The 12,110-nt window shown below is 67.8% G+C and overlaps 1 protein-coding gene across 1 annotated transcript; it reads right to left on the bottom strand.

Annotated features, from left to right (window-relative positions):
* Positions 1-12: 12 nt before the first annotated feature.
* Positions 13-9,361, bottom strand: HR (HR lysine demethylase and nuclear receptor corepressor). The gene is given in 19 exon segments (XM_062510467.1): positions 13-959; positions 2,189-2,305; positions 2,308-2,520; positions 2,599-2,718; positions 2,803-2,970; positions 3,035-3,171; positions 3,248-3,346; positions 3,746-3,821; positions 3,926-4,100; positions 4,181-4,396; positions 4,507-4,673; positions 4,813-4,891; positions 5,024-5,142; positions 5,223-5,309; positions 5,395-5,544; positions 5,621-5,847; positions 6,290-6,464; positions 7,104-7,953; positions 8,552-9,361. Coding segments are annotated over 19 exon segments (4,932 nt in total).
* Between the last annotated feature and the right edge of the window lie 2,749 nt (positions 9,362-12,110).

Genomic DNA, 12,110 nt, shown 5'->3' with positions numbered 1-12,110 from the left:
AGCGGGGCCAGCTCAGGGCGTGGCAGGATTTTGGGGTGGCGAGGGGACCCCCCAAACGTGCAGGCGAGGGGACAAAGAGCCGCGGCGGCGGGGGGGCTGCAGGGGGTGGTGAGGGAGGGGGTCCGGCGATTGTGGGGTGCACGGGGAGGGGGATTGAGGGGTGCTGGAGGAGGGGAAGGGTCTGCTGGACTGGGGGATGTGCAGGGGGGTGTAAATGGGGAGGGGTCTGCTGGGTTGCGGGGGGACGTAGCGAGGGAAGAGCTCGGTGGCCTTGGCGATGCAGGGGGGGGTGCAGAAGGGGAAGGGTCTGCTGGATTGGGGGACCCCCAGGGGGAAGGGGAAGGGGTCGGTGGGTTTGGGGAGCCGGGGGGGGCTGCGGTAGGACAGGGGCTGGCTGGACTGGGGCAGGTATGGGGGGGCACAGCACGGGAAGGGCTGGCTGGACTGGGGGGGGCACAGGGGGAAGAGCTGGCAGGATTTGGGGAGCCGGGGGGGGCTGCGGTACGAGAAGGGCTGGCTGGACTGCAGGATGCACGGGAAGCTGAAGGAGGTGAAGGGTTGGCCAGACTGGAGCATACTGGGGGGAAAAGGCTGGCCGGACTGGAGGATACTGGGGGGAAAGGGGTAGCTGGACTGGTGGTTACTGGGAGGAAAAGGCTGGCCGGACTGGAAGATACTGGGAGGAAAAGGCTGGCCGGACTGGAAGAGGTAGCGGGAAAAGGGGTGGCCAGACTGGGGGGCACTGGGAGGAATGGGCTGGCTGGACTGGAAGATACTGGTGGGGAAGGGCTGGCTGGACTGGGGGGCACTGGGAGGATAGGGACGGCTGGACTGGGGGATGCCCGGACTGGGGTAGAAAAGTTCGCTGGGCTGGGGGGTTCCGGGGGGGCTGGAGCCGGGGGGGGACGGGGGGTCCCAGTAGGGCTGCAGGGCGCTCTGGGGAAGGGGCTGCTCCCAGTCTGGGGGGCACGGGGGGCAGGGGGCGAGGGGCAGCGGGGAGCAAGGGGGCGAGCTGGGCTGCAGGGTGCAATGGGGGGGGGGGCTTGGGGGGTACAGGGGAGGGTTTGGGGGGGCTATTGGGGGCAATTAAGGGAGTGTTTGGGGGGCGCGGGTGCAGGAAAAAAATGTTTTGAGGGGCTGCAATAAAAGTTTGAGAGCTGCAGTAACTGAAGGGTTTTGGGGGGGCTACAGGGGAGGGTTTGAGAGGCTACAGGGTGGAATTAAGGGAGGGTTTGGGGGGGCTGCAAGAGAAGTTTGGGGGGCTACAGGGTGCTCTAGGGAGGCTGCAATAAGGATTTGGGGGACTGCAATGGGGGCATGGTTTTGGGGGGGGGCTGCAGCAAGGCTCGAGTGGTGCAATAAGGGTCGGGGGGGGCTGCACTGCAGATGGGTGGGACGCAAAAAGGGTCGGGGGGCTGCAGGAAGGGATGGAGGGGGCTGCAAGAAGCATCAGAAGGATGCGGGAAGGACGAAGGGGGCTGCAAGAAGCGTCAGGAGGATGCAGGAAGGGTCGGGGGGCTGCGGTGAAGCTCGGGGAGTTCCGGGGGTCCCCGGGAAAGCTCCGGGATCCCACCGCACCCCCCTCCGCCCCGCGCATGCGCCGCGCACTCACCGCGCCGTGGGCTCCGCCGCACGAGCCCCTCCCCCTTGTTCGCCTCCTATTGGCTGTCCTGCCGGAGAATCTCGCTGTTTATTGGTTAATCCTGCTGTCACTCATATCGGGCGGGACTTGGCCTTAAAGGGGCCGCGTGGCGCAGAGTGCGTGGCGCAGAGTTAATTGCGCGGGGTTAATTAGGAGGTGTTGGTTCCACGGGGGTCGTGGCACTGGGGGGAGGTCATGGCACGGTGCCCATCGCCTCTTGTTCGCGGCACGGTGCCCACTGCACAGCGGCCTTTGCACAGTGCTCATTCCCTGGTGTTCATTAATTGCCCAGTGGCAATTGCTCGGTGTTAATTGCCCCGTGCTGGAGACCATCCCTGACCCCGATGGGTTGGAGAGGGAGTGGTGGTGATGCCTCCAGAGCATCCCTGACCATGGATGGGGGGAAGATACAGGGAGACCCTGACCCCAAATGCCGGTGATGCCACTGGAGCATTCCTGACCTCCATGGGATGGAGAGGGGGATGAAGGGACACCATCCCTGCCCCTAATGGGATGGAGAAGTGATGAAGGGAGACCATCCTGGACCTCGCTGTGATGAAGGGAGACACTGAGGTGGATGCTGGTGGTGCCACTGGAGCACCCCTGACCCCGATGGGATGGAGGGGAGACAAAAGGAGACACCGAGGTGGTTGCTGGTGGTGCTGGACACTTTATTCCTCCTGCCCTGAGCACTCCCGGGAGCTCTCAGAGCAAATCACCGAGCAAAAGGTGCCCGGTCCTGGCTTCCCAGGGTGTCCTGGCCGTGACCGTGACAGTGACTGAAGCTCCCGGTGTCCTCCCATCGCGCCGTGGCCTCACTTGCAGCCCCGCAGGATCCCCAGGGCCTCCCGCACGGCGGCGAAGATCATCCCATCCAGCTGCGAGGGTACAAAGAGGGGGATCAGCACCGCTCACCCCACCACGGCACCCCCAAAATTTCCCCCTAGAACACCCACCTGGGCACGGAGCTGGCGCGGGGTTCCAGCGGGGTCGGTGCCGAGGGCCCGGAGGCGGACGGCGCTCTCGGGGGACAGGAATTGCTGCTCCACGCTGATGGTGCCACTGAGGCTCTGCACCTACCCGGGGTTTGCTGTGCCTCAGTTTCTCCGTTAGGTTGGCACAGCCTCTCGGGGGCGGGGGGGTGGTTCAGGATCGCCTACCTGGTGGGGAGCCCCGGCAGGGACCAGCACGGCATCCCCCGGCAGCTGGAGGAGGCTCCAGCCGCTCACCCCGCACTCGTCCCGCAGCCGACGCCGCAGGGTGAGGTCCAGGTAGCGGCCGGGGGGCTCCGCCGTGACTCCCCCATCCTGCCCCGGCTCCTCGGATTCCTGTGGGATGCCAGGGGTGAGCGGAGCCGGGGGCTGGAGCAGGGCCGGGGGTGGTGGCACCCACCTTTCGTAGGAAATCCCGGATCCTCCCCGCATCCTCGGCACGGAAGATGTGCCACAGTGCCCCGGGCCGCCCGCTCTCCCTGAGCCGCTCCCGCAGCGGCGAGTCCAGGTCATCCATGTCCCCTGGCAGGAGCACCTCTGAGGGCAGAGAGGGGTCAGGGGGATCCTGGGCAGGGGATCGGGATGGGGAGACCCCCCCTCTGTACCCCCTTACCCCACGGGGCTGGAGCTGCGTGGGCCAGGACGCTGATGGAGTCGGCTGCTTCCACCGTCAGGTTTTTGGTCCCGAAATTCCGATCCTGAGGTTGCACACCTGGAAACGGGATCGGGGCGGGGAGGGTCAGGCACAAGAGCGGGCGGGAGGTGCCCCCCAAAGCCCTGGTGTCCCACAAAGCCCGGGTACCCCAAAAAGCCCGGGTACCCCCCAAAGCCCAGGTACCACACTCACCGTAGGCCACGCGGACACGCGGGCGCAGCCAGCGCCGGCCCTGCTGGCCCCGCAGGTAGGTGGCCAGGTTGAGGCGGCCGCTGGCCCCGCAGTACTCGGGCAGGGGCAGGCTGGCCCGCAGGTTGGCGGCCCTGTGGCACAGAGGGGATGCGGTGACACTCAGGAACCCCCCCAGCCGCACTGAGCCCCGCTGACCCAGCCCTGATGCTGGCACCCAGCTGGCACGGGGACATCGGGGTGGTGCCACCCTGTGCCGTCACCCACCGGCTCAGCTGCGTGTCCCCAAAGTCACTCTCCAGCTTCAGCAGGTCCCCTCTGCTCTGTTGCTGCTCTGGGGATGCTGTGGGAGGGAGCCCGGTGTCATATCAAGGGTTCACAGCCCGGCTCCCCAAATACTCACCCCCGAATCACACTGGGCACCCCACAGACTCCTCATCCCCTCACCTGTGCTGGCGGCAAAGCCATCCCAAAACTCGCGGCTGCTCATCCGGACTCGGCTCTGCGGTGCCCGCAGGTTGACCGCTTCCACCTCCTCCTCCTGTTCTCCCGAAGACTGGAAGGATTCGGGCACCCACAGCCGCCTCTCCAGCTTCTTCTGCAGCCCTGAAACCAGCACAGGCTGCCGGGGCAGCCGGGGCTCAGTGGGGAAGCTGGGGGGCTCCCGGGTGTCCCCCCACACCCAGGGACGGGCGGGCTCACCTGGCCCTTCCTCCAGTGCTCCTGGAACAGTTTGTAGTTGCTGGCGTGGCCGGGGTCGTGCAGCCAGAGCAGCCCGCTGGGGGCCAGGACGCAGTGGGATGCTGGGGGGTCCTGGCAGCTGGGGGGGCTCAGCTCGCCCCCCGCCTGCCTCTCCTGGATCTTCCTCTCCACCACGCGGGCGATGATGCTGTCCAGGATGCTGGTCAGGCGATTATCCTGGAGGGGAGGGGGTGGGAGGACGGAACTGGGGACCCCCTCAACCCACGCGGACAGAGCGGGGTGGGCAGCAGGGGACGCGGGGTGACCCCGATGGCCACGGGACTCACGCTGGGCAGGGCAGGTGCCACGGGGGCGAAGGCCATGCGCACCCCATCCTGCCCCAGGCACAGCTTCACGGCGGTGGAGGCCAGGAGGTCGCAGAGGGTCGTGGTCTGCACGGGACCCCCCCGCACCGGGGGCTGCCCCGGGGACGGCGGCCCCTCCTCGGGTCTCTCTGCTCGAGGGGAGAACACGGTCAGGGTTGTCCACGCCGTCCTCTGCGTATCACCCTCCCCTTACCCGGCGCCCCAAAGGGAGATGGGGTGCAGCATCCCTGACCCCCCCACGGCCGGGGGGGTCGCAGCCGGCCCTACCTTCCTTGATGGGCCGGGTGGGATCGGCTGGGCCGTGGTTGTGGGGTGGCAGGGTGGGCACCGCGGGCCCCGGCGGCTCCTGCAACACCCCGGACCAGGTGGGGATCCAGGTGGGAATCGCATCCCGCACCCCAGACACGCCCTGTGCAGGGTTGGGGTGCACCTGCACCCCCTTTTTCCCCCAGCATCCACAGCCTCCCCTCTCCCGTACCTGCCTGCCCGGGGACTCCACCAGGCTCTGCTCTGCTGTCCCCTCCCCGCAGGGACAGTGAGACTCGATGCCAAACTTGACCCTGACCTCGTGCAGGAGCTTCCAGAGCCGGGTCAGGACTGGGGACAGATGAGGACAGGACTGTCAACCCCCCAGCAGTGACCAAAGGGGGGTTCTGGGGCTGGGAGGACACACTCACCACTGGTGGGGACGAACTGTGTGGGGACCAGGGATGACACGTGGTGGTCCCGCCCCAGGGTGCACTCTGGTGGCAGCGCTGGACCCTCTGTGTCAGAGCGAGGGTGCGTTTGTCCCCACTGAGCCCCCCATGGCTGACACCCCCTCTTTTCCACCCCTCCCTGTCCCCATACCAGAGCCACTGTCCTCCCGCCTGCTGCGGTGGCAGTCGGGGCACAGCTGGAAGCCACATCTGGCGCAGCTCCAGTGGGAGTTGAAGAAGCCACGCTGGCAGGCGTCACAGAGCTGGGGGGCTCCTTCCCCCCGCCTCCAGCCTGTGACCCCTGTGGGAAACACAGCCTCAGTCTTCCCCGCATCCCCAGTGTCCCCATTGTCACCCCCACCCTGGTCCCTGCTTACCCTCGGGGGCTCCTGGCCACGTGTCCCTGTCCCTGCGGACAGCGGCGCAGAAGGGGTCCCCCAGGACCCCCAGCAGGTACTTGGCCAGGCAGAGGCTGCTCCCCACATTCCTGCTCCCCATATTCCTGCCCCCTGATTCAGAGGCCGCTTCCAGCAGCTCCCCCTCGGCCTCCCCCAGGGTGCAGAGGCCGTCGACGCTCAGCTCCCCCTTGTCCCCCAGGGCGAACCTGCGGGGAGAGGGGATAGAGTTGGGGGAGTGATGAGAATGGGGTGATGAGACAAGAAGTGAAGAATTGGAGCAGTGGGAGAGGGTGCTGGAAAGTGACAGGACAAGGAAAGGACGCTCAAAATTGGGGTGAGGGGAGGGGATTTTCTAAAGTGGGGTGACAGGGGAGCATTTTCCAAAATAGGGTGATGGGAGAGGGTGTTCTGAAGTGAGGTGACAGAGAGGATGTCCCAAAGAGGGGTGACAGGAAGGGATGCTCCGAAGTGGGGTGAAGGAAGGGGATGCTCTAAAGAGGAGAGGGGAGACAGGAAGAGGACACCCTGAAATGAGGAGATAGAAGGTGACATTCCAAAGTGGGGTGACAGAAAGGGACATTCCAAAGAAGGGGATGCTCCACCGCCCCCTGACACGTCCTGCTGAACCCCATCAACCTGTGAGCTCACCTGCGGAAGTGCATCAGCCTGCAGGTGCTCTCGGGGGGTTCCTCCTCATCCTCCTCGCCCTCGGGGTCCCCCCCGGCGCGGGGGGCGCAGGCACAGCAGCGGGGGATGCCCGGGGGCAGCGCCGTGCAGGGCAGGCTCTGCAGGCACCACGGCTCCCCAGCACGGCTCGGTGGCTCTGGGGACACGGGAAATTCTTGGGGACACTGTGGAGCCCCATCCACACCAGCTGGGAGGGACTGGAAATGCCCAAGGCCAGGTTGGATTGGGCTTGGAGCAACCTGGGGTGGTGGAAATTGTCCCTACCCATGGCAAGAGGTTGGGACTGGATGGGTTTTAATGTCCCTTTCAACCCAAACCATTCCAGGATTCTGGAATCCTATGGCTGGCACGCTGTGGCGGGGGCTGGAAATTGGGCCAGAAAGTAGGGCTGGAAAGTAGGGCTGGAGTTTCACGGAGGTCAGGGCTGGGATGCCAACACCTCCCCGAGGAGTCACTGACCCAGCCAAAGCACTTCCAACCCTCGGGAATCCCACCCGAGGGTTCCACGCTGCCCCAAAGGGACATTTCCACCCCCTGGGTGTCCCACCCGAGGGTTCCACGCTGCCCCAAAGGGACATTTCGATCCGTGCCCACCCTAAAAATAGCTGCCAGACCCAGTCACGCCGGGAAAAACCCCAGCACAGCAGGTTCTGCAGCCCACACGTGTTCCCAGCTCGTGTTGTGGGCGCCGGGAAACGGGATCCAAAGTTCCCTTGGGATTGGGTGCTGTCCCCGCCCTCTCCCCGGCCCCGCTGCGCATCCTGTACATCCTCACCTCCATCTCCCAGCTCCATCCTCCTCTCCTCGGGGTCCCCCGCGCTCTCCGTGCCTTCACCCGGGCATGCGGTGGCCTTGGTGCCCCTCTTGGCCGCCCCGGCGCCCTCGCCGGCAGCTCGGGCACCATCGGCGGTGCCGTGGGGGCGTTTTGCCGAGCGCTTGCCCTCCCCGGGGGGCTCGGGACCCCCATCCCGCCGGGAAGCTTTGGAGCGAGGCAGCGACTGCTCCGAGTGCCGCGTCAGCCACGTCTTCTTCAGCTTGGTGTGGTTGCTGGGGGGGCACGGAAAACGCCCCCCGGCCATGCCCAGGGTGGGCTCGAAGGGGCTGGGCACCCCGCAGCCCACCCCCGGGCACCCTTCACAGCCCGGGGTGGGGCAGAGACAGGTCGGGGGGGGCTCTGGCTTGGCGAGAGCCGCTGGGTAGTGCCCGTCCGCGAGCAGAGGCGAGGGATTGGGCTCCCCGCATCCCGGGGGCGAGCCGGGCTGGGCGCTTTGGTAGCCCAGGCGCTCATCTTTGGGCTCCGAGGGCCGGCCCGGCCCCGTGTCCGTGGAAAAATCGGTGCCGTGGGGCCGTGAGACCACCCAGGGCCCCCCGCAGCCCCCCGAGCCGGGCTGCAGGAGGAAGAGGGGGTGGCTGGTGCTGGGGGGAGGCGTGCGGGGATGGGGAGCGGGCACCGCCGAGCTGCCCCCCGCCCGGCCATCCCTCCACGGGGCTCCCGGCAGCTCCGGCACCGCCGGCTCCCCCTCCCCGTCTCTGTCCTGCCCTGCTTGGCTCTTGCCCAGCAGCTGCGACGCCGCGTGGTTCTTGGTGGAGGGGTGGAACCCGGGTTCTTTCTTGGCGTAAAACTCCTGGAAGGGAGCAGAGGGGCTGGTGTCACCCCAGGTGTGGGTCCCTGTCGCGTTTCTGTCACCCACATCCCTGCCGAGGGGGTGATGGGGAGCATTCCGTTCCCCTGCCTCAGTTTCCCCACACTCCTGCCAAGCTGGGCAGCCGCCCGGTGCTTCCCCAGTGCCCGCCGCCGCGTTCTGGGGTGCCCGTGTCCCCCTCTTGCCAGCGTGGGAAAGGAATGGGGAGCCGCAGCGGCACGGGGTGCGACGGGCGCGCCCAGGGCTGGCAGCGCTGCCTCCCGCCGCCCCCGTGCTGCGGCTCCCGCCGCCGTGACTCAGCCCGGGGGTGGCATCACCCGCGGGGACACCGCAGCATCACCCCGGCGGCTCTTTGTGCCAGCGCTCGGGGGGCTGGGACCCCCACCCCGTGCCGAGCTGTATGGGGGGAGCAGAGGGCTGTGCCCCCTCGGGGGTGCTGCCAGGCCCTGCCCTGGCTGCGGGTGCCAGCATGGCCTTTCGCAAACCCGCCGCTCCCAGCCGGGTTCAGGTGAGGCAGGAGCCGCTGTCGCCTCCGGGGAGCACCGGGACCCCTGAGCATCCTCGCTCCGAGGTGTCCTACCTTGTTCCCTGAGCTGGAGCAGTCGTCGAAGGGGTCCAGAGCCCCCTTGCACCTCGGCGGGACCCCCAGGTAGAGGGGCTGTCCCCAGGCTGGCGCGTAGCAGCCCAAACGCCAGTCCAGGCCGGCGAACCGCCCGTCACCCACCGGCCCCGGTCCCTCCGGGCCCACGCCACCGTACGGGGGCTCAGCCGGGGGCCCGGTGGGCAGCAGCGAGGACAGGAGGAAGGGGCTGTGCTTGGCCTCCACGAGGAAGGGGCAGTGTCGGAAAGCCGGGGGGTCTCCGGCCGTGTCCCCCGCCGCGCTGCGGGGCTTGCCGGCGGTGCCGGGACGCGGCGTGTCCAGCCCCGGCACGGGCAGTGGGTAGCGGTGGTACGCGTGGCTGTAAAGGGCCAGCGGGGCCAGCACGGCCTCTGCCCAGCGCGGCCCCGGGCGATCCTTGCAGGGCTCCCCCCAGCCCGCTTTGGGTTGCCCGTTCCGGGGGGGCAGCAGCGGGGGGAGCTCGGCTCCGTCCTTGGGGCGGCACAGGGAGTCCCGCAGGCACGGCGGGGCCGGGGGGTAGGGGCAGCCCAGGCGGCCACCGGCGAGCTCCCGGACAGGTCCCAAACATCCCTCGGAGCCCCTCCAGGGACATCCTTTCTCCATCCCGTAGCTCAGTTTGCCGGGCTCTGGGTAGCCCGGGAGTCCCAGCTCTGCAGAGGCGCTTCGGGGTAAAACCATCCCGCTGCTCTCCATCCCCCGGGCGTCCTGCGCTGCCTCCGGGGCTCTTCTCCACCGCGCCGGGGTCTCCCCCATCCTCGCGTCGCTGGCCATGCTGCTCCGACACTCCTCATGTGGTGCTCAGCGCCGTCCCGGGCAGGCCGGATGCTGCGGGCAGAGAGAGGGACATCAGTGGGGAACAGCACCCACCCCTGCCAGGGCAGCGCTGCGGGGAAACTGAGGCACGGGGGTGCTTGGGGGTATTGCTGAGGGTGCTGCCTCCAACCCCCCAGCTCCATCCTGCCGTGTTTGTGGGAGGCTCCCGGGCACGGCGTGGGGGTGATCCCCGGCTCCCGTGCCCCGTGGCATCCATCGGGATGCACGATCCGGGTGGACACGTGTCTGGGACGTGTGTCCCAGTCCCATCCCGTCCTTCCTGCGCCCATCCCGGCGGGGCTGGCGGCCGGGACGCACCTCGCACCCACCAGTCCCTCCGCACCCAGCCTGGCCCCGCGCCCGGCCGCTGGCACCCAGCGTGGGGAGGCCGTGCCCCGCGCAGGTATTCGCCTCCGGCCAGGGCTGGGCTGCGCTTCCCAGGAGGGCTTCCAGCGAAGGGGGAGCTCCCCGCTCCCAGGGGCCCCTCCTGGGAGAAATGCCTGGGGGGATTTACAGGATTAACCCTCCTCCGGGACCCGGGCCACACGCAGACGCGGGATGCGGAGCCAGACCTTGCAGCGCCGGCGGTCGCGTCCCTACCCCGTGTCCCGCAACCCCTCCCTGCCCTCACTGTCCGGAGCAGTAGAGAGAGACAGATCCGAGGTCACCCGGCCCTGCTGCGGAGTGGGACAGAGCCACCCCGAGGGCCGGGATGGGGACAGGAGCAGGGTGAGGACGGGAGCGCGTGTCCCCAGAGTCGCCTGCTCCTGTCACATCCTCTTCCCAGACAGCGCAAAGTCCCCATTCTCCAGGATCACAGCCACCCCAGCCATTCCCACCCTGCTCGGGAAGCATCCTAGGGCACCCTGGGGCACAGAGACTCCCTGGGGACAGCCACCCCATCCCTCCGGTCCACAGGACCCAGCCAGGCTCTCCCATCCCACCCCATTTGAGGAAGTTCTCCCAGCACAGCTCCACAGCGTCTCCACCAACTTCCATCCCCCCGGTCCCCCCCAGCTGCTCCAGGGTGACATTGTCCCCTGTCCTTCATCCCAGCCGGTCCCGCTGCTCGGCGAGCATCCCCACTGCCCCACAGCTACCTGGAGGGTCCATCAGGGACCCCAGTGCCGAGGACGAGTGGGGGTCTCCGCTGGTGACACCGGCTCCGGGAGAGGCGAAGCCGGGTGGGCGGAAGCACCTAAACCCACAGGCTGAAGGGATCCGGCTCCGGGATCTGGAGGAGGCAGAAAGCCGCCCGGACGGCCCTGGGGATGTTCTTCTCCGCGTGCCGGAGCTGGAGTTTTTGATCCATTGGTTTGGGAGGCTCCGTGCTCCTCCTGCCTATCGTCCTATGAGCTGGGGGGTCCCGGCGGGCTGGGATTCGGGGACAAGGATACCCAGGAAGCAGCGGCAGCTCGAGTGGGACCTTCCCCCGGGTTTTAGGCAGCCTTGAGCATCCCGGGACGCTGATGGTGGGACAAGGCGGTGGCAGGGACTCTGCTCCCCACGAACGTGCAGCCTCCACCGGCTCCGACAGCGACTGGGAGGGCCCGAAGGATGCTGGGGCTGCTGACGCCCGGGAACCGGGAATCGGCGCGGTGCCGGTGGTGCCGCCCAGCCCCGGGGGCACCGGCGGCGGTGCCAAGGCGGGCAGGTGTGTTCTGCCCCGTGCGGGTGAAGAAAGCGCCCTTTGTTCGCCAAGGCCGCCCCGTCACCAATGAAAGGCTCCAGCCACCCGCTCCGGGTGAAACTGGAATGGGAGAAACACCGGGATGAGCCAAAAGTCCCTGTCCTGGTGCTGGGGAGCTGGTGGGGATGTGTCCTGCGTGGAGCATGTGGCCATTCTATGGGGTCCCCAAGACCCCAGACCCCTTCGGTTTTGGCCAAAGGTTATGGATCTGGCCTCAAGTCATGCTCCAGAGCCGAGACCATCCCTCCTGCAGCTGCCTGGGATGAAGGCAGAGCTCCTCTACCTCCCTGCAGACCCCACAGCAGCCAGGTGGGAAGAGCAGGATGTGCTCCAAGGGCTGCAGAGGGGCTTTGTGGAGCACGGGGATGCTGTGACAGCATCCTGATGGTGACAGCCTGACCAGGGATGAGGGGAGAGTGCCTGGGGCCACTCATCCCTGCCCTGCAGCCCACCGGGGTCACACAGATCCCGGGGTCACACAGACCCCAGCTGTGCCCACTGGGGTCACACAGATCCCATTTGTGCCCACCAGGATCACACAGACCCCAGGGTCACACAGATCCCAGCCATGCCCTGCAGCCCACCAGGCAAAACCTGGAACCTGGGCATCCCCCCACACCATCCCCAAGCCTCAGGACCCCCAGCACCAGGACACCCCGACCCCAAACCCACCAGCACCCTACAGACAAGCCCCGGAGAGCAAGGAGCAGATCCAGGGGGGTGTCCCCAGGTGAGCCCCCTATTCCTGGGCTCCAGGGGAGCTGCTGCTGGTGCCAGCAGCACCGTGCAGCTTTACGTAACCCGCGTGTGCCCCCGGGACGTGCCCGCCTTAAATAAACCGCATCCCTCGGCTCGGCTGCCCCGGCACGGCTCGGCACGGCTCGGCAGCGGGGGGCGGGCGGGCTGGGGGGCACGGGAGAAGGGGTGAGGGCAGGCCAGGGCCCGCGGGAGCCCAGCAGCAGCGCCACGATCAGCCGAGCACGGGCTGCAGCTTCCTTGCGGTGCGGTCCCGCTGGG

This window comes from Cinclus cinclus, chromosome 29, assembly GCF_963662255.1.
Source record: "Cinclus cinclus chromosome 29, bCinCin1.1, whole genome shotgun sequence".
Taxonomy (NCBI): Eukaryota; Metazoa; Chordata; class Aves; order Passeriformes; family Cinclidae; genus Cinclus; species Cinclus cinclus.
This window is presented reverse-complemented; position numbering and strand designations above follow the sequence as displayed.